The 25916-nt window shown below is 49.7% G+C and overlaps 1 protein-coding gene across 1 annotated transcript; it reads left to right on the top strand.

Moving 5' to 3' along the window:
- The first annotated feature begins 3864 nt into the window (after positions 1-3864).
- On the top strand, positions 3865-25613 carry LOC128269926 (NGFI-A-binding protein homolog). The gene is made up of 7 exons (XM_053007330.1): positions 3865-4264; positions 21867-21968; positions 22054-22963; positions 23033-23126; positions 24796-24890; positions 25259-25331; positions 25392-25613. The coding sequence occupies exons 1-7, from the start codon at positions 3865-3867 to the stop codon at positions 25611-25613; spliced, it is 1896 nt and encodes a 631-aa protein (XP_052863290.1).
- Positions 25614-25916: the final 303 nt, after the last annotated feature.

The following is a 25916-nucleotide window of genomic DNA, read 5'->3' as shown; positions in this document are numbered from 1 at the left end:
CCCCCAGAGTTGCCCCCCGAGTTTTGTGGTAGATTTTATTATTTTAATCACGTGATCACGGCCACCGCAACTCTGCGGCTGCGGCGCGGAGTGATTTGTTTTTGCTCCACCATCCACCGGGCGGGTTCGTTGGGCGGGTTTTTCAGCGTCTGCGTCCTGCGCCTCGGTGGAATTCGAGCGGCTCGAGGATCCGGATCCTGCAGGACCTCTTTTTGCACGGTTGCGCGGTGCGCGAATTGCCGTGATCTCCGCGGCTGGCCGATCTATGTTTTCCGCGTCGTATTTTTTTTTTTTCGCTGACGGCCATCGCTCCCTGAAACATATCGATCGTTGCCGCGAGCCTATGTGATCTGCGAAAAACCGAAACCATACGTTGGGCGCGTTGCTGGATTTCGGTGATTGCGCCCCGAACGGTGGAGCCCGTTTTTCACGCGGTGATTTTAATTTAAAATCGTGGCCCAGCAAATGGCACGGCTGTGGAGGCCGCTGACTGGCTGGCTGGCTGGCTGCTGGCTTGCTTTGTCATCGGAAAGATTTATGGCCTCAGCCGCCGAAGACAGCGGCTGGCGTGCCCGTACAACATGCCATCGGCACCGTTTTCCGGGGGGAGCAAATTGAGCAATGATCGTTGCGAGTGGCGATCGGATTTCTCACACGCACAGGGCGGGCCGGCAGGCGACCGGAATGCCAAGAACCCGGACGCAACCCGGACGAATTATGGCCGCCAATCGGGGCGTTTTGTGGTAAACATGATTGATGTGATGATAAATGTTTTCTTTCTCATCGCTAGAGGTAATGTAGCATTTGAATGGAGTAGTGTTTACAGCCTCAAAATTCCACACTTTACGTATTTCGTTGAAGTATTTTGATCCTTTTGAAGTTCATTTTTACTTTCTTGCTTTGTTTATTTGTTGTTTGTTTACTTTTTGGTACTTTTAAATCCATAATCGCAAAGTGATATTGTTTTTAATTTTCAAAACAATTACAATCGTTTGATTCTCACACATCCTCCGAAATTTTGGAGCTAAGCACATCTTTAGGGCAACCTATAAGAAAAAAATTACATGCGGTTTACAGTAAAGAAAATATCAGAAAAAAAGAACGATGAGTATGATTAAAACATTCATAAGAACCTTAACTAAATTCACTGATTAACTGATTTTTTATTATGATTTACATCTTTGATTGTCCGGTCATTTTTAATTTTATCTCGCCCACAAATTTAATGAAACTGTGTTGTTTCTTCAGTTCAACAGTTTCTGACATTATGAAAAACGAAAACTGCACTTTTAACACTTGCTGTTTCAAAAACTTGCTGCACTTGCTGTTTTCAAAAGGACCCGTATCGCGAATATTAATTAGTATTTTGAAGTATAATTTGTCACAAGTGTTGGTGACAGTGATACCAGAAACAATATAATATGCATTAGTATATAAAATCAAGCTCACAAGATTCCAGTCGTTCCAGGTTAAAATTGGCAAAGAAAGCTCTGGGAAAAATGCGGACCGCCCCATTCGTTTGTTCAATAAACATTGGATTATTCTCCATCCCATTTACTTAAACAAGTGAACCTTAGGAGATGCTCCCCAAGAGACAGGATCTCTTGCCACTTGCTGCTAATCTCCCCTCGGCTGAGCGAATCGACTGCGAAACCGACGACCGAAAGCAGTTTCACTTTCCTGTGCCGGTAAACGAATTACTGTCGCGCTTTACCTTCCATCAAAAGGCCATCATTCCGCGCCGAACCATATCGGCGGGACGTGCATTACGCGTGTGCATAGCGCGGATTGCGCGCCAAAGCATTCGCAACCGTTTTCGGCCACGTGCTTCGCATTCTTAGGCTTCGAGACCCACCGAAGCCCGATTCCAGATTCCTGGCATTTAAGTCCGCGCAGCATGAGAACGACGACGCACGCTGACTGAAGCGCGAATGACGGTAGGAGAGGTGATGACGATGATTGCCTCCAAAAAGCGGGGAAATCGGCCGCACACTTTTCCCCGGGAGAAAGGGTAACTGCATAAGTGTTGGGCAAGAAAGTGAAGAAAAACGAAAGCCACAAAAAACACCCTTCTCGAAGGGCGGAGCCACAGCATTGTTGGGTGTTTTTTTTTCGTTGTCGCCCCCTTGCCGATTCTTGCCCTTGGCCACCGGCCCAGAGGTTCAAATTGCTTGATCACAAACCGATTTTCCCTCACCCGTCGAGTCCGAGTTCTTGGCTACCCTTTCTCTCTCTCTCGCTCGTTCTTTTTCTCGCTCTCTCTATGTTCTGGCCCCGTCCGTCCCTGTTCAGCACGATCACGAAAGGGTTGTTGTCTGTCGTTGTTTTTTCCCCTTTTACTGTTTCCTCGAAATTTTCCTAACCCCTTTATGCTCCTTGCGTTCCGATCTCAGACGGTGGGATCCGAAGGGCCAGCAATGATGATGATGATGACGAGCCAGGATCAGGATGATGCCAGTGCGCGAAACAGAGAGAGAGAACCGGTGATAGGGGGAGAGAGACAAACGCAGAGCATACGAAGGAGAACGAAGACGTCGTGAGCTCGGCCGTCGCGAGTAAATCGGAAGGAACCGAGCTCCCGGGTGAAGGAGGGAAAAAAGAAAGGAGGCTCACGGAGCAGCATAAGGAGCATAAGTAAAGCAAAGCGAAGCGAAGCGAGAAAAAACACAGACCTCGCAGCTCAACCAAAGACCCGGAGATCCGCGTTCGAAACACGCGAACAACGAACTGGTCAGACCACGAAGCACGAAGACGCTGAAGACGACGACGGTGGTGATGACGATGATGATGATGAAGGCGATAACGAGCACCACACAGCAAACGAAAGCAAACACCGGTAGCCCGGTTTTTCCCTCGCGACGGCTCCCGGTTCTGGCTTTTCTTCCGTGGCGTCATCTCAGATGTTCTTGCGACTTCGACCTGTACGGTTCGCTCCACCGGAGTCCAAAGAATCACCAACCGTCGCCGCTATCAACGGCACCAACTGCAACAGCGTTCTCGTCGTCGTCGTCGTCCTGCGAACGAGAAAGCTCGCTTCCGTTTAACCAATTCTCCAGATCGCTCCCACAAACTCCAGCTCCAGTTGGGCCCGTTGGGAGAGCAGCAATCTCCTAGTGCGCCGTGCGAGTGCGAACCGTGAGTGCAATCCCGACGACCAGTGGCCACGTGCTGAGGCGCCAGTGTGGCCGTTGTTATGGGAACCGAGTGCAACTAAAAAGACACACTCGCTCGCAGTCAGTCGCCCTCTGTCTCCTGTGCGCCTGGTACCGGTGCTTGGTGCGATGTGACGACAGCACCTTCTCGGCGGTGAAACAAAACACGCGGCTCCACTGGGTGTGAACATTACTGCGGTGGCCAGTGACACAGTGTTGTGTGTTTTTTTGTGGTGGTTAGGCACAGCTTTCGTGAATTCGGGCGCCAGAACGAAGGACACCATTTTGTTCGTAGCTCGGGAAGCACCGTTCGAGGAGTGGTTTATGTTGTTTTGTTTTGCTCTGTTTTGGCCGGTTTTTTGTTTGTTTTCTTAGTTTTACCCGTTCACCAAACGCACACCATTGTGCTTGATTAAAGTAGGCAAAATTGAAGTAGTATACTGCAGTCCTAAGTAGACCCCCCATTGTTGGGCTTTTGCTGTGCGAAGGGCTTCCTTAGCTCGTACGGTCAACCTTGTAGTGTCAGGGCTCGAGTAGCGCTACCCAACCCGTAAATCGATCGATCGAAGTAGTAGTGTCCGGTGCAGCGGGCTTGTCGGTTTCCGGTTTTGCAACGCGCAATGCTTTGAATGTGCCTGCCGAGTAGCACCCGCACGCTCCCCGGGACTCCCGGTATCCGGTATCTTGTGTGCGCCCGCCGCTACCGTCGGTGATGGAACATAAGCCACCCGCCTGCTCGCCAACAACGGGTTCGAGTGGTGTGATAGTACAGAGTTCGCTACTAGCATCGGCCGTGCTCCCATCGGACGGCACCGGTCCCGAGCCCGCCGGTAGTAGTTGCTTGTTGTTGTCGGTCGGTGCCGGTAGTAGTACCGTAGCTAGTCACTCAGGACACGTTTCAGAGCGCCCGCAGGAGTGCGTCGGAGGGTCGTCGGCATCGGCTGCCAAACACGGGGCCGGTTCGGGCACGATCGGAAAGCCGGGTTCGAGCGCCACGCCGGTGAAAGGATCGGGCGCTTCGGGCGGAAGCAACACCGGGTCTACCTCCTGCATATCGAGCCCGATTCTCAGTCCACCGGGCAAAATATTCGGCCGCAACAACAACGGAATCAGTGAGTAATTGAAACTACGTCCTTAAATTTACGTTGCACTTTAGACTATATATTGAAACAGTACTCGCGACTGGAGGTGTAGTTCCCAAAGCGATCTAAAAAGATCTGGATCGCGCCATTGCATTGCTGGCGAAGCGAATTGATTATTTTGGTACGTCCAAAAACCACCGTAACCCAGTTCTCCACGTGTGTGTGTGTGTAATCCGTTGTTGTGCCATCGCATTACTTTGCGCTTCGCTTCCGAATGTAGGTATTGTCATCATCCATTACTTTCCGCTAGAGTTCCCGCCCGTTTTTTGTGTTCCGCCCTGGAATACTTCTCCATCGTCCCTGCAGAGACCGAACCAGACCGGACTGACGGACATTAAGCGGATGCCGAACTTCTTTCTCTTGAGGACAAGAAAAGACCCAACACACGACTCGAACCCGGGACACACACAAGGAATGCGGGGCTTTTTTGCAACCACCGCTGCTGCTGCATTCGTCCTTCGGAGACGAAACGGTCCAAGACGACATGCAGTCGATTTTTCCGCTTACGTCCGCTGGGTCCCTGCCCCCCGTGCGTTTGCCTGCTGGATTGAACTTTCCGAAATGTGTGTTGTTTTTATGTGCTGGCCAGCCCACCCCGCCGGGGTGGGGTGGGTTGCCCTTCAAATGCGCCCCGGTTTTTCCGAGGACCGAGGAGATGCACCGGGATCCGTTTCATGCTTCACATTGGACTGTGCCTCGTTTTTTCTGTTGCTGCTGGTTTTGTTTTAGATTTTACTTTTTTATGCGCGGGTCCAATATTTCTTTCTCTGTCTCTCTCGTTCTCTTTCGTTCGCTGTTCCCTATTTCATGCTACGATATTTTATAGATTATAGTCCGGGAGCGCTTTAAGCGCTCCAACTGTACGGGCGCGGACCTTTGGCACCGTTCGCTGCGAGTCCGATTCTAGTGGGATCCGTTTTTTTTTTCTCTCGTCCCCATCCTGCCCACCGGAGAGGCGGCGAATGCATGCATGTACTGGCTGCTCGCGGTCTGCTCGCCCCAGTTTTCCACCCCAGTCCCTCGGTGCATTTTCTTTTTGTCGTCCGCAGTAGGGGATTCCGTTTGGGAAGAAAAAAAAACACAACAACAAGTCCGAACAGCGGCGAGAAGACGGAATGATGCAAAAAGTGCATCCTTAAGCCGGAGCTGCACCGGAGCCGAAGGATCTCGGTGTCCGTCTGTGGCCGTTGTCTTGTTTTTGCTCCCCGCTCGCTTTCGGTTCCGGTGCCGGACATAGTTTTCCGATAGTTTCCGACCGGCACCACACACACACACACACCGGTGGACTTACAGTAATTATCAAACGTGAAGTGCCGGAAAATTGGGAGCAAGGAAAAGCCGGCAAATGGCCGGGCACGGTCGGTATCTGGCCACTCAGCCATCCGATCCATTTGGCTGATCAGCGCACTGCGCGCCTGGACTTCCCGATTGCAATCGATCGAAGGCGAATCGCCGAGGAAAATCGGCGTCGCTTTTCCTGCGTCCGGTGCACGGCGACACTGTCCCGGTGAAGTCCGTGGCGTGGCTGTTTTTCTTTCGCTCGCAATTTTTTGCTCCCTACTCAATTTACCCGACAGCGGCCCCAGGACCCGAGGCCCCGTGGTTCCATTTTTGCGGCCCCAACTGTGCCCGAGAGTCTGCTTCTTCCTACCGGTCTTAGCTTATGTTTGCTCGACGGGGTGGCAGAATGGGCCGGTGCCGCTGTCCGGTGCTTTCGCTGGACTTGTTTTCGCTATATGTTTATAGTCTTCGGGGGTGCCCGGGCTTTTTCTCCGTTTTCCACATTGAAAATGGTGGCGCAACAAAAAAACGGGGGGTGGAAATAAGACTTTGCCCTGGCCAGCGGAGAAGAAACCGACCGTCCCTGCCCGTGTTGTGCCCCCGGTGGGGTTAGCGCTTTTTTATGCTCCGCACTACCAGGCGTCCCCACACGGCCACGAAACACGGTGCAGTGCCACGGCTTGGCACCGCTTGCAGCAGCAGTGTGCTTCGGTTCTTCTACGGTGCACCTTTTTTTCCCCGCTCACATCCCCGCGGATGTCATATATATCTATCCGTCCGTCCGTGTGTGTGTGTGTGTGTGTGTGTGTGTGTGTGTATTCTTTGGCATCGGGCAGTTGGAGCCCGCTTTTCCATTCCTTCGCGCTTGTTGTAAGCTCCCGTGGACCCGAGTTTGTTGCATTTTCCTCGTGTTCGCGCACACAGTTTTTGTTCCATTCCCGGCTTGGCCGTTGTCTGCGCGAATAAGGCGGCAAAAGGAGCAAAAGGGGATTTTCCTCGAGGGCTGCACCAGCCACTCTCCATTCCAACCGTGCGCCCGGAAAAGGACCAGCGTCCCTTCGAGCGCATAGCCGATGCCCAATATGTTCGATTCAGGATGCAGTTCAGTAGCTCACCAGGTTTTTTACTCTTTCCACGGCATCGCATGTTTTTCTATCGTCGTAACGGCGCTCCGCTTTCTCAAGACGCGCACCGTTGCAGTGTTCGACGTCCGCGGCAGAAGGAGGCAGAAAGAAAGAACCGACCCGAGCGTCGAGGAAAAAAAACCCGCTCCACATGACACGGAGCTGCTCATCTTTGATTCAATCTGGCAAGCAAATGAATCTTATCGATCAGCCTTCTGGCGGTGACTATCCACTGGAAGATGGATTACATTAAGGCAATGGCACCGAATCCGAGGCGCCTAGATCTCCCAGAAGTGTATTTATCACTTCAAACCGAGACATTCAGGCCGTCGTGGGTTTTTCGTCAGTTTTCAAAAATCTCACTCAACACCAACCAGCCAAAGCAGCTCGATTCTATTGGCAAACCTCGACAAAAAAGCAAACATATCCTTCGACAAAGAAAGGCAAGACAACCGGAGGAGCATCGCTGGGGTCGGACTCCTTCGACGAAAGTCCGTCTCCGTTGGCAGTGATGTATGATTTTTTTATGTGCTGCCAAATATCGCAACTTTGTTGCGGATGTTACTTCCACTTACAAGCTCCAAAGGAAGGAAGCATGGCGCAAAACCACCGTCGCACTTACATCACATAACAAATTGAGATCGGTGGCAGTAACGGGATCGCCGGAAAATATGGCCTCCATCAAGTGGGACCGCCCGCCTTGTTGCTCATCCCGCGAAGGATCGCTCGTAACGAGATGAAACGGTAGTTCTTGAAAAAATGCATCGAACGCTTTATCGTTGAGTGTTGTGTTACATTTTTTGTATTCTTCATGCAGTTGCTAGACAAGGGTCCGCACTGACCTGCACTTCTGGCTAACCCAATGGGTGGCCCTGCTGCAGGAAGGCTTCATTTACGATGGTTCTGCAGCTGTCCCATTTGATGACCTGCTCGCGTTTTAATCTTTGCCACGGTGTCACTAAACGGGTCACATGCGGTGCGATCCGTGCGTTGTTAATCCGATCCCTGGCCCCTGGCTGTCCTGTGCCCAAATTGGGTGCCCGAAAGGGCGCCTGGTCCGTCCGGGGTTTGATTTGATTAATAAATTTGGACCCTAGCCGAGGATGCTGTTAGAAAAAAATCCATCACATCACCATACACCGGTCCAAGCGTCCAGAAGGTTATGGGCAGACTCTCTGCCGCAGGAGCAGATGTGTCCGCGCCATCACCGAACCGGATGCTGGGTTCCAGTTCGGGTACAGGGAAAAAACATCCTGCTTTTCGATCGACAAACGCGCTCGCACAGGGCCAACGGTCACGTCGGCCGACGAAATTACCGAGCGCAGCCCAACTGGACCAGGGACCCGTTCCGGACCGGAATCTGACCTGCGCCCAAAAAGGGGTTAAAGTGCGCGTCGGAAGGGCCACTCTGGGGAAGGGCTAAGGGTTCCTGGCGCTCGGTGAACCACGGGGAACAAACAAAAAAATATCCACATCCTAACAAAATCATCGTTAACCCATGGTCGCGCATGGTCCGTTGATTGAAACTCGCCAGCCGCAGCAGCAGACCAGATCAGAAATTAACCCCTGCGTGTGTGGTGGCCGGTGCGTCAGCCAATCCTTTCCGACAGGACCTGCAGCGCATCGCTTTCTCCTCGCGGGGTTGAGAGCCTTTCGTTGACCCCGTCCGCTAGGTGAAATGTGCCCGGTGACCCTTGGTGGCATAAGTCCAGCGGGTGCCTAATGCCGTTAGAATCTGCCTGTTCGAGCGAAGGGATGGTCGTTACTTAATTTATGCGCCATGCCACGGTTCGATGTTCGTTCGGGAGAAAGGAGCTGTATGTTGTGTCGCACGTAACGTTATTAAATGAAGGGAACACTTTAATTGTTTCATTAGAACGAGAACATTGACATTTTGTAAACCTTAAAAACTAATCACGAAATTAAATGAAAAGCCAGTGGCCAGCCAACGGCAATAATATCACAGAAAGCTTTAAGAGTTTAATCATACATTTTAACATCTCCAAATACACAAGAAAACAAGATTCGAGAACGAGAAACGAGAAAGGCCGTTACGCAGCAATATCGTTAGAATATCTATTAGTTAGTAGCACAGTTTGATAGGTACATTCTTCCTTTTTCACACGCATCCAATTTCTTGCAAACTACACGTGTTAATTACGTGTATATGACAGATTATAAATTTACGCGAATACGCAGGGTGGTCAATGTGAGGATGTGCATTTTCGTTTCTACAAAAACGTCTGCTCAAAAGGTAGTACTCGCAAAATTCTTGACCATTATAATTAATCGACAAATCATAGGTCTTCGTACATGTTTTACCAAGGTTTAAACAAAATTTAATATTAGCAATTGTGTTTCTTTGTTTACTTCTTTAACACACGTCATAAATTTACTGACACATACTACTGTGGACAAAAAATAACGGTAACCCGTTAGCTTCGTGTATTGTGCTTTGGTGAATTACGAATTCTTTCCAACCGGCCAAACTATCAACAAAACTAAAGATACCTCCAATCTCCAGGAAACTATTTGACAACTTGGGATATCGCAATTGTATCGAAGCAATCGGAGGACACTTTGATCGATGCGGCCCGGGATCCAATGTCCGAAGATGCCATCGATCAAGAATTTTAACGCGTCTAAATTCTTGATATTACAGAGTTGTGGTAATTTCTTCATTTTCGTCTGTGTTCCTTTTTTTATAAAACATTTTTTGTGCTCATATTCGATTGCTTATCGCTGTTTTTGTCAATCGTCGGCATTAGCTCAGTAACTTTGGGATCTCGACGCCGCGCAACTACAGAAGCAGCATTTCTTTCTCCTGGAACACTGTTCAACAGGACGAAAACAAAAACCCTTCAATCATAAGCGATTCTTTGGAGCACCGCACTGAAGCCCGAGTTTCGATACACCGCCACGTTTTTCTCGCAGTACCGATAACGCCGTTTTTACCGGGACGCAGACCTTAATCGTGCTAGTGGCACCCGCCACCACCCGGAACATAACCCGGCCCCGGGCGCGTTCTTTATTAGCTCCTAGTGGTAGCAACGGCGACGGCGGCGGTCCTTCTTTGTCCTTGGTCTCTCTATTTCACCTGCGCCCGTATCACATTCGCGGTTTATGCTTTAATGCTCCCGGTGGCAACTATTTCTTCGTGCCACCGTCCCGTGCGTGTTTTGATTTGTCGTCTAATTGTCCCTAACCCGGGGCGCGATCGATGAAAAACTTCGGCTCCCGGCGGCTTTTGGGTTGGCAAAAACGTTGCGCCAAGGAAACCAATAAATTGTAGGTTTCTTAATTTTTTTTGTTCTGGTTCTGGGCCTTTCGATTGGCCTCGGTGAATCACGATGTGTCGGTGCGGGGCAGAAACTTCAAAACCGTGACCGCAAGATCGCCGTTTCGGGCCGCCAAACGATGGAATGCGCTGGAATGTCTTGGTGGGGAGACATTTTTTTTCATCTCAATGCCAGGCTCGGCGGGCTGGCCAGGGTAATTATAAAATCACTTCGAATTGCACCGAAATACCGCAAGCTTCGTGCCTTCACTTCGTTTCGGGGTCGATTCTCGTTATCGATCGACGTAAAGATCGTTCGGTTTGGTTAACGCTGAGCCCAAACATGGAACGCAAGATGTGCGTTAGAATTGAGAATTATGTTTTTCAAACCACTCGCGGCCACGGCGGACAAAGCCGATCGCCTATCTAATGCTCGCTCAATGTTTTTTTTTCTCCACTTCATTTACGGTGCAGTTGGTTCCGTTTGTCCGAAAAGAGTGGAATAAAAAACGCCCAAACTTTTGCTGCCTCAAAGAAGAATGGAAAAGTGTTTAAATACAAGAGGCCACCGCTTAGCAGCAGCAGGCCTAGCGGCTCGAGACCCCTTTCGTGGCCGTTCCGAAGGCTCTTGCTGGACATTTTTTTCCCCTCCGCGGGTTGTAGAACTCATGCAAAGAAGTTTTTTCGGCCTCGGCCACCGTTTCTTACCTCTCTTTCCATATAAAAGCGTGTATGGCTGGCGCGCCTTTGGGTCTTGTGGACCCCTTTTCGCGAGACATGATCTTTGTAGGTAAATGGAGAAACGGGAAAAAAAAGTTCCTCACGAAACCCAAACGCAGCGGCTGCCAAGATGCGTCGCCTTGCCTTCTGCGATTTGCCCGTAAGAAAATCCTTACAATCCACCCGGTAAGTCCGGCCACCGGTCGGGAATAACACGTCGGAACATCTGATGAAAACTCGGCACAGGAATTTGAAAAAAACGACGTAGTTTAATCTAAATAAATGGTTCTTCTGGTCTTCTGGCTTTAGCGATAACCCGTCCCGGGCCAAAGGGTTGCCCGGTGTGGATGGGCTGTTGATGGGTACTTCTTACACTTTTTGCTTGCCTCACACTCGCTAGGTTCCATTGGCGCTCCTTCAACTCCTTGCCGGCCAGGCACTGCAGCGAGAGGATGTGTCTTTGGTTTGGTACATTACGCAATTACGGAACGGAGAACGGAGCCACGACGGACACTGGGAATGCGAGAAGGTGAGCGACTGGGCCAAAAAAAAATAAGACAACCCTGTCCAGATGGTCGCCGACAATGATGGGCACAAAAAGACGTTCCCGGAGCTCGTGTGGCATCGCGTTTTTTGTCCTCGGGTCTTTCGAGTCCACGTTTAGGCAGGAACCTTCATGTGACCAGATTTTCCGATTCAATAGAGGTTTGTAACGGTTTTTCGGTTGGTGGGCGCCCGGAACCGGTGTGCCCAGATCTTGATCCTAGAGGCTGACCGTCGTTAAAATAAACATTACACTCGGAGAGCAGATAGACGTCAAGCCACTGAACTCTTTAGTACGATGTGACCTCTTTTTTGTGTGACTAAATGGTCCGATCTTGATCGTGTACATGTTACAGTACTCTAATTATAATAATATCCTCTTCGGTGCTCTGGTGTTGTGTGTAAAGCCAGAACCGTGTTCTCGAAAAATGTGACACAATTTACGTGGTAATTACGATAATTTCCATGCCCCATTTCGGACTCCCAAAATAACGGTGCCCGTTATCTTCTGTCGTCAGCTTGAAACAATTAATACCAACCGGGTGATGGCCGTGTTCTGCTTCTGGCACCAGAACTAGGAACCTATCCTCTGCCGGTGCTATGCGCTACTCACTCATTACACGAACGCAGCTGTATGTAGCACGTGTCATGTCGCTTCGCGCCGCGCGATCGTACTGACCTTAAACTTCACCGATCGATGGCAGCTTTCATCGATTGCGTCGACCGAAGACGATGCCGCGCTGTAGAACTCCCAGGACCGCAGAACGGCGGCAGAACCCATTGTGGGCCATCGATAATAATTGAAACATACGATACCGTTACGCGACCAGATGGCGTGGATGGCGCGCGCGCCCGTATCGAAATTGAAGGTTTCCGATCGCGACCGCGAACCGCGACCACGACAATCATCGCCCAGAACAGGTTCTCGGGGTGCGGCCCCAAAACCCGGGACCTGAAGAAGAGCCACGCGACACATTTACCTAACATCGGGGTCGCTGATAAAGCGGATCTCAAGCGATCCGGGTTGAGGCGACGCAAGGGGACCTTTCGGCCCCCGGCGAAGGGTCTTGGGACGATGGTACCTGGTCGCGTTCCGGGTCGCGTGTCTTCTCGCGACCCGGGCCGGGTCGGAGCATCTGGTACAGTGAGGTATCGGGCAATGGGTGTGGTGGTGGTGATGTCACTTTGCGCATCCCGGCCCGGAGCGACCGTGCCGTCTTGAAAGGGGTCTGATATAATCGATAATGAGGGCACAATGCGCAGCTTACTACCGATCAATTTGGCCACATTCTTTGGCCTGAATTTCCCCATTTCGTCTTCGCACTTCGCATCCTCTTCGGCCTCGCTCAGGGCACGGGGAAAACGGGGCCTCCGCGAGATGACTATATTTACGGTCGGTTCGGTTGGGCCGTTTTCCGGTGTCCGGTCCCGTTCCCTAGAACGCGATCCTCTGCTTATTTCGCCACCAGGTGCCAAGGGCACGTGGCGAAGGGATTGCGAAACGGTGTATCACCGTGTGACGAAGCGTGCAACAAGCTTGCCAAATATTTGCATCTTCCCTCTTGTGCTCCTGCTGGTCCAGCTTTCCGGGACCATCTGTTCTTGGGCCCCAGGCCGGGCCGGGCGTGTAATTTGTGGCGTAATGTTCCGCGATTAATTGCGCAACGGTGAATGATTATGGTGGCCACATAATCGCATCCGGTAGAACACGCGTGCTGGTCAGCTGGAACGGACTGGCACTCACGGGGTCTCGGAACACACGGTCCCGCAGGGTGTCCCATATGTAAATCGTGCAGCGTGCTTTATGTTGGAGGTCATTGGTTTGTGTCAATGGTGGTGACCCAGTGGCGAAAAAGGTGTTAAGCTGAAGAGTTTGTTTGTGACGTTTAGTCCTTTTGATCTGCAAACAAATCACGACGCATGGCCGTACCTTAGGAAAGGCCACAAACAGATAATGGTGTATTTATTCTAATAAATTAACCAAACACTGACCGGTCTCCCGGACGGAGGCTAGGCTAATTGGGAGACCTATCACCATTAGAGGAACTTGGAAACAACAGCCGAACAGAAACGCGATTCCATCATCTCGATGTAAAATGGTGAGGACTTATTACGGACACTTCCTTCGTGCCCGTTTATCCTATTAAAAAGTTCACCCATCCATCCATCCATCAAAGGATCAGGCAGCGTAAAGCGCGCCAGTCCCGAAGGACAACGGACTCCATTAAACAATACCCTTTTTCCTTTCGGGTAATTAATGCGGTTGTTTGCTTACGAAAATCGACGCAATCTTCCGAAAGGGCCGCGCGGGATGGTTTCCCGTGGAGTATCGGCAAAAGGACGCTCCAAGGAATGGAAAACAAAAACCCCGAAACGCCGAAAGACAGTGAGCAACGTCTTGTCATAATTCAACAAAAAAACGGGGACGTTGTCACACGTTGGGCCGCAGCCAATGGTGCGTGAATTTTCATTCCATTACGGCTTTATTGAATTTGCGATCAATTTTCCCGGCGCGTCCGGGCACGGCTCATGATACCGCCGGTCCACTGTCCGCTGGTTGTCACTTTCACTGACCCATTCCAACCGGGAGCCTCTGCTCCGGCCTTTGTTACGCACCCCGACGCACCAACCGAATCGCTGCCGGCGCCACTTTAGCCAATCAGAGATCGCGCCGGGAACTTTCCCGAATGCCGCGCCGGCCAAGTGGAAAACCCACCCAACCCCTTGACTGGGTCGGAAACGCATCCCGCGCGCTCTGTTTACGCGTGGCAGCCCCCTTTGCGCGGTGGCAAACACCCTCGGCGGCCGAAAACCCTTTTCCGCGCGGCGAGCGGAGGTGCGAGAAAAAGACAAAAATAATTAAAAATGATAAAAATTGTAATTAAGGGTGGAAACTGGCGTTGCGTTTTTCCGGTTCCAAGGGGAAACCCTGCGGAGGAGTTTGGCCGTATTGTTTTTTTCTTTTTTTTGTGTGCCAGGGGTTTGCACTTCGTCCTTTCACAACTTTCACCCCAACAACAACCAGCATCGTCAGGCCAGGCATCGCCCCTTGGTTCGGAAATATTGGTTTTGTGGTAGCGAGAGAAAAAAGGGCCTTTTTCGGATAGCGCCTAATTTGAAGGATCTTTCGAGTATTGGGAAAATAAAATGGACGACCCATTAGCGGAACACCCACCCTGGGTGGCGTGCCGTTTTTGATCTGGTATTGTTTTCCCCGGGCAGGATGGATGCCATTTTGTGTTGGACGTTGGTCCTTGTTTTCGGAACTATTTATGTTACAAATGGTTTGTTTATTATTGTTTGTTTGATATCATCACATTCATATCAAGAGGCGGCAAGTCCAGGAAACCCCGAAGCGCATTCTCAAAATCACAGTTACAGATTCACTGTCAGGTCCTGAATAGAAATTGTTAAATTAGGCCTTTAAGGGTGGCAGACAGACTATTTGGGAACGAATAATTCTTTTTGCACATTTTCTCTCCGCTTAGCTCGGTTTAACGGTTCTTTTTGAATGTGTTTTTGTTTCAATCCATCAACCGTTTATCGCCGACTGGCAGTCTGATCTTCAATTATAGGATCAAACATAATTTTCTAAATTTTACACTCTCAGCCCTTTCTTTTTCATCATTATCGAAAGAGATTTCCCATGTAGTTTGTGATCTTCCTTACTGCCTTCCTTTTTCAACCGTTTTCTCGAAGAAAGTTACAAAAAGCCCACTGAATTGAGTCTTTTTTCGATGCATTCTTTAAACTTATGCTAGCATTTCTCGACTACTCGTATAAAGACCTAAGAACAGCCTTAAAACCCGCACAGCTTCCAAACTAATTTTGATGCAGCCTTCAGAACTATTCGAAACCTGGCGTCGAATACAATCTTTCGCGGGAGAGAGAAAAAAAACTGCTTACATATTCCGTTCGGTCCGGTTGCATGTCTGCATATGGTTTTGGGAGCTCAATTTTTTCACCTTATCGGCAAGGTTCCTTCCGACTCTCTAGTCGGGTTCCCACCCGACGAACCGATGGGAAGATCACAGCTACCAGCTGCTCTTTTACCGATCGCCGCCGTGTGAAGGAGCTCCCGGAATGCAAAAAATCGGACCTTCTTCACGGGATCTTCCAAACGCACCGATTTGGTGCGTCCTTCTGTGGTGTCTCGATTCAACGGGACTTCTTTCACCGCGATGCTGATGGGGAAAGCGATTTGAAGTAAGCGGAGAAAAAAACCCACACACACCGCAGGACCATTCAAAGGAGTTGAAACGAAAAAAAAAACACGGCCAGCACCCAATCGAACCAACCAATTTCGTGTGCATAAATTATCTGCAATGTCCTAATGATTAGTTCGTAACCTCGGGAGCAACTCCCCGTTCCGGGAGGCACCACATAGCAAGCCCTGTGTGTCCTGTTTTTTGCCGCGCTTCCCACCGCCGCCTGGCGCGGCTCCGGCCAACGCCGGGCGCCCGAACGCTGGCAGGCGACTGATGGAGTGTGGTCCACAGGATCACGCTCGGAGCACAAAAAATGGTCTTCGCGTCTACCGCGAACGATTATTCAAATTTCTGGCCGTGCCCATCCCATAGTCTTAGAGCGCGGTCCCTTTTCGGACGCGCCGCGCCGTGTCTTCCTCGGCAAGGAAGGACCACGGAAAGGACACGCACGCAAGACGGCGCGCTCCGCAAGGGGTGAGACAACAACTAGTTGACCCCTTCGCGGGAAGCGTGTCTGCTCGCATTCCTGTGCCCTCTGACTGCCACTCGCCACGTGAAGGGGTGACGCGATCGGATCCTAGTCCTAGGCTCGACGCTGTTTTTTTGGTTGCATCACAAAATCTGGAAGATGATTACTCATCTTGCTGGGAACACCTTGGAGCGGTGGGTTAAACACCTTGACGGGACCTCCAATTCTCATGATCGTATGCATACCGGCGGCTCATCTGTGAGGTGTTTTTTCTACTGTATTGTGGATTTTTTGCCATTAAATATTGTTTTTTGTGTCTTCGGGTTAAGCGTCAGTAATGCCATCAGTGTCATTACGGCGAAGGTGCGCCGGTCGCGCTTCGTATGGTAATGAGATGCGGTGGGAAATCCAGTTCGTCTAGAGATAAAGCTTTTTTCCCAAAAATAATTGTTAACTAGAGTTATTGTCTGTATCTTCATTCGTGAGAAAGTTAATCGTAACGCGAGGCTGTGTTTGTTCATATGGAAAGGCTCTTGTAACTTGTCATTGGTTAAACATTAATTGTGATATTTCGGTACTCAACCTTTGGTCAGAGGATGCTTTTGATTTTGATTTCCCAACCATTTTCTCATGAATGGTATCATTTTATCTGGCTTAATATTACCCATAATAAGAATATCACATTTTACTTATTATAGCAACTTAAAAAAAAAATTGTTTGATTGCTTTAAAAATGTACTCAACCATATTTCTCTATTTCGTCCAATAATTTTTAAATGAACTTTTCGGAATTTCTGTACTGATTACTCTAAGATAATAAAACAATTATATTGTCCTACATACGGTTGTTTTATATCGACTAATTATGAATTTACATGTTTGAGAGAAGAGCTCAGTGCAACTCATTTTCATTATCCCACCCCGTCTGTTGTCATGGAAACCGATAATGTCAGAAGTGGAAGTCAGGCAGTCTTAGCAGCCTTTGTAAAAAAAACCCCACAACAATATTTACGACTACGTTCCTGGCGGTGTGATAAGTGAAACAACCAAAAACGCGATTCCCATGATGTGCGAAGGATCAGTCCAAAGTTTTCTCATAGATCTGTTTGTGGGGAAAAAGGCTTCAACTTCATGCAAATAACTTTTTTACGTGATCGACGAAAGGCACACCCTACAAACCTCATCTGCTTCCAAAGCAAGAAGCCAGCTTAGAATTACGCCACGACAAACCAGTCGATGGTGTAGGAAACTAATATTCTACAAAAAAAAACATGAAAAGATTTCACGTCACCGAAGGGCTCCGTTCTCACGGTGGGTTCAGCAAACAGATCGCCTCGCCCTGAACTGTCCTCCTGTGGGATAAACACTCAAATTTCTGTCATTACTCGATGGCATAAAAAAAGCTGGCCAGCGCACTGCGTAAGACAAAAAAGCGGTGGACGCTATGCACGCCAACAACAAAAAAACTGGAACACCAGTCCTAAGATCAAACAAAAGGGTTATCCTTTCCGAGGCGACGGCAACCGAGAGCGAAAGTGAAAAATTCCCAAACATCACGTCCAGCACCAAAAAAAGCGGATCAGAATGAACGAAAACCATCACAAAAAAACAAGCATCGTGCGCCGTGATATCTTCCCGACGAGCCGGATGGACCTCGATATGCAAATAAGATCCCGTACCCTAAGACACTGAACCCCCGAACCCCAGGGAACCAAAGACAGCCAGGCGACGTTGCCATACCGAACGGCAGGTTTGCGGGTCGCTCTCGCGGAGGTCCTCTTCCGGAGGGGAATCCAGGATGTGCGTATACAATGTGAATCAGGAGACAGAGGAAAAAACCTGCTCTTTCTTCTGCTACCTGATCGTAAGGCCAACAGGGGACAGAGATTGACCTACGAGTTGCGTACACGACGGGGCCAGGACGAACCAAGGACCTCTGGCTGGCCTCGCTGCGGCAATGAGAGGGTTTCGTGCCGCAATTGGTTAGTTTGGGGCCAGTTTTGTTTTAGCGCAATTGCCAATGACCGTTTTAAGTGTCGATTTGTAATTCGCACTCTTCAAGTGGCCATCGCTCCAATGCAATCGGTTTCGAAGTTGGGCCGCAGAGTCAACAAGGAAGTCGTTTTTGGTGTGTAATCTAATTTTAACAAATAGAAAAAACGGAAAAGGATTCATTCGTTCCCACTTGACAACTCAATAAACAGTGCCCATCGCCCCCTAGGGGTGGGTTAATTGTCGGTTAACCGATTAGGCTCTCCGTCAAGGGCCCACTGTATGCCGGTTTGCGAAAACCAAAAAAACCCGAAACCCAACCATGTTGCCGTGTTTACAAATGAATTCACCGGGCTGAGTTCGCTTTTTTTTTTTGGCGCCCTCACTGCCATATCCGGGCGGTCTGTTGATGTCCTGATTCCCGATCGGCAGCTAGGAGCTAGCTGCGTCGACGCCCGAAAAAGTCATCATAATTTTTCCAAACAAATTTACGTTCGACTAACGGATTATGCTCCGGTCGGCGCCGTTCGGCTGGGAGGGAACCACGGACTAAGGCTTTTTTACACCCGCAGTATGCAAATTTTACCCTACGCCGTGTCAGCGCAATGTGAAGCGATGAAGTGCCAAACGATGAAGTGGTGCCGGTGTGGTGAAACGAAAAAAACCCGTGCGTGACTTCAGATCCTCGAGCCTCGAAATGCAACATCGCTCGGCAATTAAATCGTTCGGCTGTGATCGTTTGTTAGAGCTTGTGTCTTTTTTTTTAACATTACCACTCTGAACTCGTTTCGAACGATAGTTTCGGTGCGTGGTGGTTAAGTTGATTAGATCGCGTGAATCACGGGGGAACAAGTTTTTTTTTGTTACTTGTCTGATTCTGGCCTCTATTGCTAACCCAAAATCACACACAATCGTTTACCCCTTTCGCTCGACGTGTCTGACACCCGGCCAACAACCGATGCCGATGGGGTGAAACTGAGCGCACCGCCGTTTATTCGCACGGTGCCCGCAGGACCCCGGATTCGGTTGACGACGGGTAACGACGTTCCGGGAAGTGCGATTATCACCCCCCGGGCGAAAGTTTTACCGACGAACATCATCATGATTATTCAATTTGATTATCACTGGCTAGAAATAAGCACCCATTGCCTGTGGAATTGCTCAAAAATTGAGGTGCACTCTTCGAGGAAAAGTTTCCTTTACTATTTCAGATGAACTTTGAATTAGTACAGAACTTACATAATTATTTAATTAGCACAAGACGAAAGAACTTGTTCCTGATTGTCTTTGCCGATTGTTAATGCTCCAAAATAAAAAGAAAATCAAGTCCTACTAAACTCCAAAGGCGGGCTGAGAACAACTTCACGATTGCAAAAACCCGGCCCGGGTAATAACTATCATAAATATGTTTGTTTTTAACAATACCCGTCATGCTAATAATACATGCTTACAAACGATGGTTTGTTGATGGAGATGATTATTCATCATACAGTTGTTTGTTTGTTGTACTATCAGGGCTCGACCTGACCTTTAGCACAATTCTACGGACGAGCCACAACTCATCGTACAGTTGTTGAAGTTTTACTTCACTGCGAAGGTCATTCAAGTTGTTTTACAAAACAATTTATACTCTTGATGGTATATTTTTAAGTTACGTAAACGAAGCTGCTTAAGGTAACAAGGTTAATCAATTAGTCCCAAGCTAGGTCTAGACATTGAAAGATGCTACTTATCGAGATCACGGATTTGTGCACTGATCTGCAGTGCGTCGATTGATCGGTTTTTAAGCGAGAGACGAGACATCATTTTGAACCAACAGCTGCAGAGGAACTTCAAATTTCAATAAAATAAAATTAAGTTGATGATAATGTTGCTCTGCTTATTCTTACAGTTGTAATAAATCATACAACGATTGACATAAGTACAAGAATAAGCCAACAGCAGAGCCAAGTTTGGTTTAAAACTATACTCCACATCTAGTAACCTGGTTAAACGAAACATCCGTAATCCCAGTGCTGAGTAATAAGTACAAGGAAATCACTATACAATGCGAAATGAAACGAAATTGTATAAACACAAGCCTTAACATGGGTCAATTAGCTCATAAGTAAGTAGATAACCCTGTTAAATGTAAGCGATAAAGTATTTATGCACATTTCTGCCAAGCAATACAAGAATCTCAAACAAACACTAGGAACGTTACATGCACGCAACATAAACTGTAGCTATCACCGTGGTGGAATGATCTTGATTCCGAAGAGCAACGGCTGGGCAATGAGCTACCATTGCCAATTCTCACCCAGAAAAAAAGAGTCCCAAAATGCAACACCGAAAACATTTTTGTTGCTTCATTACCGAACCGAACTCGCCGCTCCGGCGACTTCCACTTGCGTGTCGTGCAAACATTCGACGCCACCCATTTGCGGTGCATATTTTACACTCCTTCACGCCGCGTCTTCTTCATCTTCTGTCCGACAGCCGCCGGGGGCGACATTCCAGAGGCATGTCGTTCGTCTAACCGAAGCCTTCTGCGAGCATCTCTCGCTGACCTGATGATGGGGCTGATTGACAACATTTTTGTGTCTGATTTCGTTCGCCCCGTTTTGGGCACGAAATTAGTTGCGTTCTCTCCAGTGTCCAGAAATGCGCGCATTTCTCGAGGTGGCCTTCCCGCCGAGTGTCGGCGTCAGGAGTACGTTCGGTCCGGAAAACGGCCCTGGGTTCTGTTCCGTCGGTGGAGGGAGTGGTTTACTCACTCACGGACATGTTTTTTTTTGGTTCCCTTCTGTGTGCGACGGGCTTCGGTCCTGTTCGGTGTCCTGTGCTGCCGATCCTCGATCCGTACCCGACCCGACCTCCTGATTGGGCCGTTGTTCACCGTGGTAGGCTCCGGTTTTCGAGGGTTGCCTCGAAGCCGTATTTGTGTCTCTGGCAGTGAGACCAGAGCCTCTGCGATTTGCGTGCTCGCTCTGGTTGCCCAAGGCTGGCCTCAATGATTCTGCCACACCGAGCATCCCTCCATTTTCTGTGCGTTCCTTTGGGGTGGAAGGCTCTTTTTTTGGTAAGGATCTGCGACCGTCATTTTCTTCTTTGCGTTCTGGCACCCCAATGGAGTGTGCGTTTCGGCGGAAAGGGTTGCTTCTCTCGGGGAGTGAAAAAAGGAAGAAGAAATCGCGGCCCTCGTCAACGGCCGTTGCAAAGGAACGGCCCGGTTTCTTGGCGCGCAACCTCAATGTAGTGAAAATTGTATTCGGGGCATGAAAAAAAACTCGTCTAAATCTAGTCGGCAAGCAACAACAACAACGACACACAAAAAAGATGTCCTTGACAGCGACTTGCTGATAATTTCAGCCATCGACGACGGTTTTCCGTAACGGTTTTCTAGCTCACGAGAGCTGTCTTGCCGGTTTCTGGAAGCGGTCCACGGCGTGTTCGGGTTAATGGGAGGCGGTTGGAATAGGATGCGTAAAGTACCGAAACGACCGTTAGCGATTTCGAGACAGCATCTTCGAGAACTATCACTTCCACCACGGGGGAAGGCACTCCGGGTGCTGGGCGAAAGACGCAGCGAGGATGGAAATCGGTTTGGATGGAAAAAATCCTTCTTCAGCCTCGACGTAAAAATTAATGAATTAGAAGAGTGCGATAAAAAAGAACAAAAAGAAGAATTATTATGAATGATAAACGCATAAATTACCAAAACGATGCGAGAACTTTGTCGGCCGTTTCTGGAAACCCTCCGCGCTGTGCTGCCTGTCGTTGGTCTCGCGGCTAGTGGAACGGTTTTTCGGAAACGGTTGGCCAAAAAGCCTTGATTTGGCGGAGCTCAACCGTCACCACCAGGCGCGCGGTTTGGTCGCTTTTCAGGTTTTCCCGCGCCCGACAGTGGCCACCCCTGAAGACGTTTATCTGGTTCTAAAGAGCGCGTTTTCTCGTTCCAACCTTCCCGTTTTCGCAGTGGTTGTCACGTCGACCCCTTCGAACGAGGCCGAACTGCAACTGTATCGCGTCCTGCAGCGAGCCAGCCTGCTCAACTACTACGACACGCTGCTCGAGATGGGTAAGCATCGGTAGCCACGAGGCGCGGCGAGTGGCCAAACGAAGTGGCCGACCCATTAGTTACATTTCTCTCCGCCCTGTCACAGGTGGCGATGACGTCCAGCAGCTGTGCGATGCGGGAGAGGAAGAGTTCCTGGAGATAATGGCCCTAGTCGGGATGGCCTCGAAGCCACTGCACGTCCGGCGGCTGCAGAAGGCGCTGCACGAGTGGATGACGAATCCGTCCGCTTTCCAGAGCCCCCTGACCAACGTGGACATCCCGTCGCGGATACCGTACAGTCCGGAGCCGGGCTCGATCGCGCGTAGCGTGTCGTCGGCCGGATCCGGATCGTACGGTGGCGCCACGGGACCACCGGCCATCGTCGTCGGCGGGGGCTTCTCGCTGAGCGCGTCTTCCAGCGCCAGCGTCAATCTCCCGCCGACACCGACCACACCGACCCCGGCGGCCGCTTCGTCGTCGGCGACGGTGGCGGCCAGCACTACCCTGGGACATCTGAGCGGGGCGGGTCACCATCACGGGCTCATGCATCACCACCACCACCATCTCCATCCGCTGAGCAGCAGCAGCCAGATAGGGTCCACCACGAGTGGGTCTGTCCAGCTGACGCCGGCCCTCACCGAGGATCAGGTGGCGAAGATAGTGCAGGCGGCCGAGCGGCTGTCGCGAACGCTGCCGCGGCTCGAGCCCCGCCAGCAGAGCATCAAGAAGCGATCAGCCCGTGACCTGGAGGCGGTGATCGCGATGAGCGACAGCGACCCGCGCCGGATGGACGAGATCCGGAAGTACTCCGCCATCTACGGGCGCTTCGACTGCAAGCGGCGGCCCGAGAAACCGCTGACCCTGCACGAGGTGTGCGTCAACGAGGCCGCCGCCCAGATCTGCAAGTACATTCCGGCCCTGCTGACCCGGCGCGACGAACTGTTTCCGCTCGCCCGCCAAGTGGTGCGCGACTGTGGCTTCGGCCATTCGGCCAGCATACGCTTGACTGGTCTAAGGTAGGCCGCCCTGAGACCTGACCCCTTCTGACCGTTCCGAGCTTACCGTTTCCGTTCCTTTCCTTGCAGCCAAACACAGACGCTTCGTGGAGACGAACTGGACACGGCCCAGCAGCTGAAGAGGGCCCGGCTCTCGAGCGACACCAGCTCCGACATGGGCAAGGTAGCCTAACCACAGAACCACAGCGCCTTTTGACCGCACTTGCTTCACGCTGCTTCACGCTTTCCTTAACGCACCTAGTTGTTGCACAAACGTTGCCACTTTTGCGGCCATTTTCCATGCTTTTCATGCTTGTTGCGCGTTGCTTAAATGTGTGCCTTCATTTCTATCCATCCAGCGCTCATAGCTTCGGTTTTAACGCGTCTTAGTAGACTTTGGGTTTTGTTTTTCATTTTTTGTTGCCATTTTTCGTTTACAGCAAACTGCCACCGCAACGCAATACACGTGCTTATGAGCGTCGGTTATAGTAGGCCGCCGTGGTACAGTTGTTGGGCGCTCGCCACCGCCACGGGTCCTCGGGACACCCTGGCGGCGCTGATTGCTAGGCTGCCTCCTGCTTACGCTACCGCTTCCGCTTCCTATGCTTCCGCACTAGCTTTATCGGTTTTTGTTGTTGAGCATTTAAGTATCATTTTATTTATCTAACTTTTATTGGTTTCTCTGTTGACCGCAAACGCAATATGCTTTTTTTATTTTGACGTTATTTAAGTAGGGATATCTGCACTGCACTGTTGTCCCAGGATGAAGTGGAAAGCAGAAAACGTATCTTAACCATCCGTAACGTGTGGTGACAAGAGCCTTGCCTACTTTCCACTTCACGACGTGTTCGGGCGGCTTTTGGTTGCAGTGCCGTGCAGGTGTTTCTTTGGTAGTTTAGTGCACCTCTTAAGTCTGCTGCTCATCGAATCGCGCCAAGTGTTTCGTCAACTGCTTTAAGCATCGGTTGTGCCTTTCCTGTCTCTAGTCAATGCTTTGACCTGCTTGCGTTTTGCATCGTGTTTCCCGCCTGTTCGGTTGTATCGTGTGTTGCTAAATTAGTCAAAACGTAGAATTTTCCATGGCATTTGTCAATTAGTCGCTTTGAGTTACTTCCTACATCCATTTGATTTGAGCTGTACTTTCTTCATCCATCCTGACCATTTATTTTCTTCTTCAGAAATTCGATTTCCAGCTTTTTTTTTAGTGTGTATTCTTTTCCTACTACCCAACAAATGTTTTTTTTATAGTTTTGGAAACCGCTTCGCAACGCAACGCTACGCCATTACTTACGCAAATTGTGGGTTACAGTGCTGTTGCCAAAAAGTGTTTTATTCGACAGAAACGTGGCAATGCATCTTGTTTTTCTTGACTAATTACATCACTTTAACTGTATAGAAGATTTATCAAAGACCTTACCAAAATAGATTTTGAAATATGGATAATAACGGTTGCAATTAGCCTGCAGCTCAAAATTTGATGTAAGCCTAGGCACTCTCAGTGCCAGTTTGCAATCTTTGCCAAAACCGTGCACTGAATGCGCCGGCCAGGAGTGCTAGAAACGCTTACCGCTTATCCGCTTACGCTGTGTGTTTAAGTTACCCATCTCGCTTCATTTAGTCTTTGGCCAATTCTTTTCCGTTTGTAGTCTAATTTCTGCTCGTAGATATCAACATACTTTTCCCTTAATTTTTTTATCTTATGCTTTTCTGAGTAAACTCTAGTTCGCGCTTCGCTTTTCCACAATTGCATGAACCCATTCAATAGCACGCTTCGTAGGGCACTGCTTTGAGCCAATAAAGTTTACGATGAATAGGGTGATGCTAATCCTATCCGCATCTCAATGCTTCCCCAGGAAAACTCCGACGACAATCGCGACATCTCGAGCGGCTCCATTTACCAGCAGATCAGTGATAAACCATTCGACCTAACTGATTCAAGTAAATTTTCGTGAGTATTTCTTGTAGCCCTAAGAGGGCGCACCCGATCCGAAGGGCCAGCGACGTGTAACTAACCGTTCGAATTATTGACTGCTGTAATAAGTTTGACAATATCCTTTATTTAAATAACCTTCGTCTTCAACTCCCGTTTACTGACTGACTCGCAATCTTCTTAAACAATACCTATATACCTATCTTAGCCTACTTAGAAGAATATTCGCTACACTGCTAATGATTAATGTTACGACCCAACGTTCTGGACCTTCACGGGTGTGTCTGGTTGCCAAGCTTTCATTGTGTAGCTTGAATGTTTTTTCGAACGCGAACTGTTTGCGTGTGTCGTGTTACTAATGATCGTCCGATGAATCGTCTTTACAGGTACACTAGATCCGAATTTGATGACACAGATTCTCGATTTAGTTTTAGCAATTCAAGTTCGTCACCAGTTCAAGTGAGTGTCAAAACGGCGTGTAAACAGCTACACAGATTGACCCAATCTTCACCATTGCAGGCTGGAAATGGAGCCGACCGAGATTTGAGCGATCCCGACTACGGGGACATTCGCACCCACACCCCGAGAGCGCTGGACCCGACGGGCGGGGCGCTCGGCGTGCAGGTCATCTCGTCGTCCGGTGGCCACATCATTGCCGTGGCCAACCCAGCCCTGGCGCTTAGTCCGGCCCTCAGCGAAGCGATCTCCATCAAGCGGGAGGCGATTTCACCGGACATTTGAAGCATGATCTCATCCCACGGCCTCCCTCGATCGGGCGGTCAGCCCGACGGCGGTTGCCTGTCGATCCCCGGGCCAACACCGGACACGCTACCGCTGCTGCTGCTCCTGTACCATATCTACTTTACGTGCTTTTCTGGTGGAGGATTTTGCAAAATTCCCGTAGGTCAAGGCATCCCCTTAGATTGTGCTAGTCGGCAACTTTATAAAAGTTATTTCCCAAAATTCAAAGATAGTTAAAGAGGATTGTGTTTTTTTTACGTATGGCGCCAAACGGATGATTCCCTTTGTTTTAATGAGACTTCA

The sequence above is a fragment of the Anopheles cruzii genome, chromosome 3, assembly GCF_943734635.1.
Source record: "Anopheles cruzii chromosome 3, idAnoCruzAS_RS32_06, whole genome shotgun sequence".
Lineage (NCBI taxonomy): Eukaryota > Metazoa > Arthropoda > Insecta > Diptera > Culicidae > Anopheles > Anopheles cruzii.
The sequence above is the reverse complement of the archived record's forward strand: the minus strand, read 5'-3'. Positions and strand labels throughout refer to the sequence as shown.

Coding starts and splice junctions, on each gene's coding strand:
- LOC128269926 (XM_053007330.1), top strand. CDS start 3,865: ATGGAACATAAGCCACCCGCCTGCTCGCCAACAACGGGTTCGAGTGGT. Junction 22,964..23,032: donor ATACGCTTGACTGGTCTAAG/GTAGGCCGCCCT, acceptor CTTTCCTTGCAG/CCAAACACAGACGCTTCGTG. Junction 24,891..25,258: donor ACTGATTCAAGTAAATTTTC/GTGAGTATTTCT, acceptor TCGTCTTTACAG/GTACACTAGATCCGAATTTG.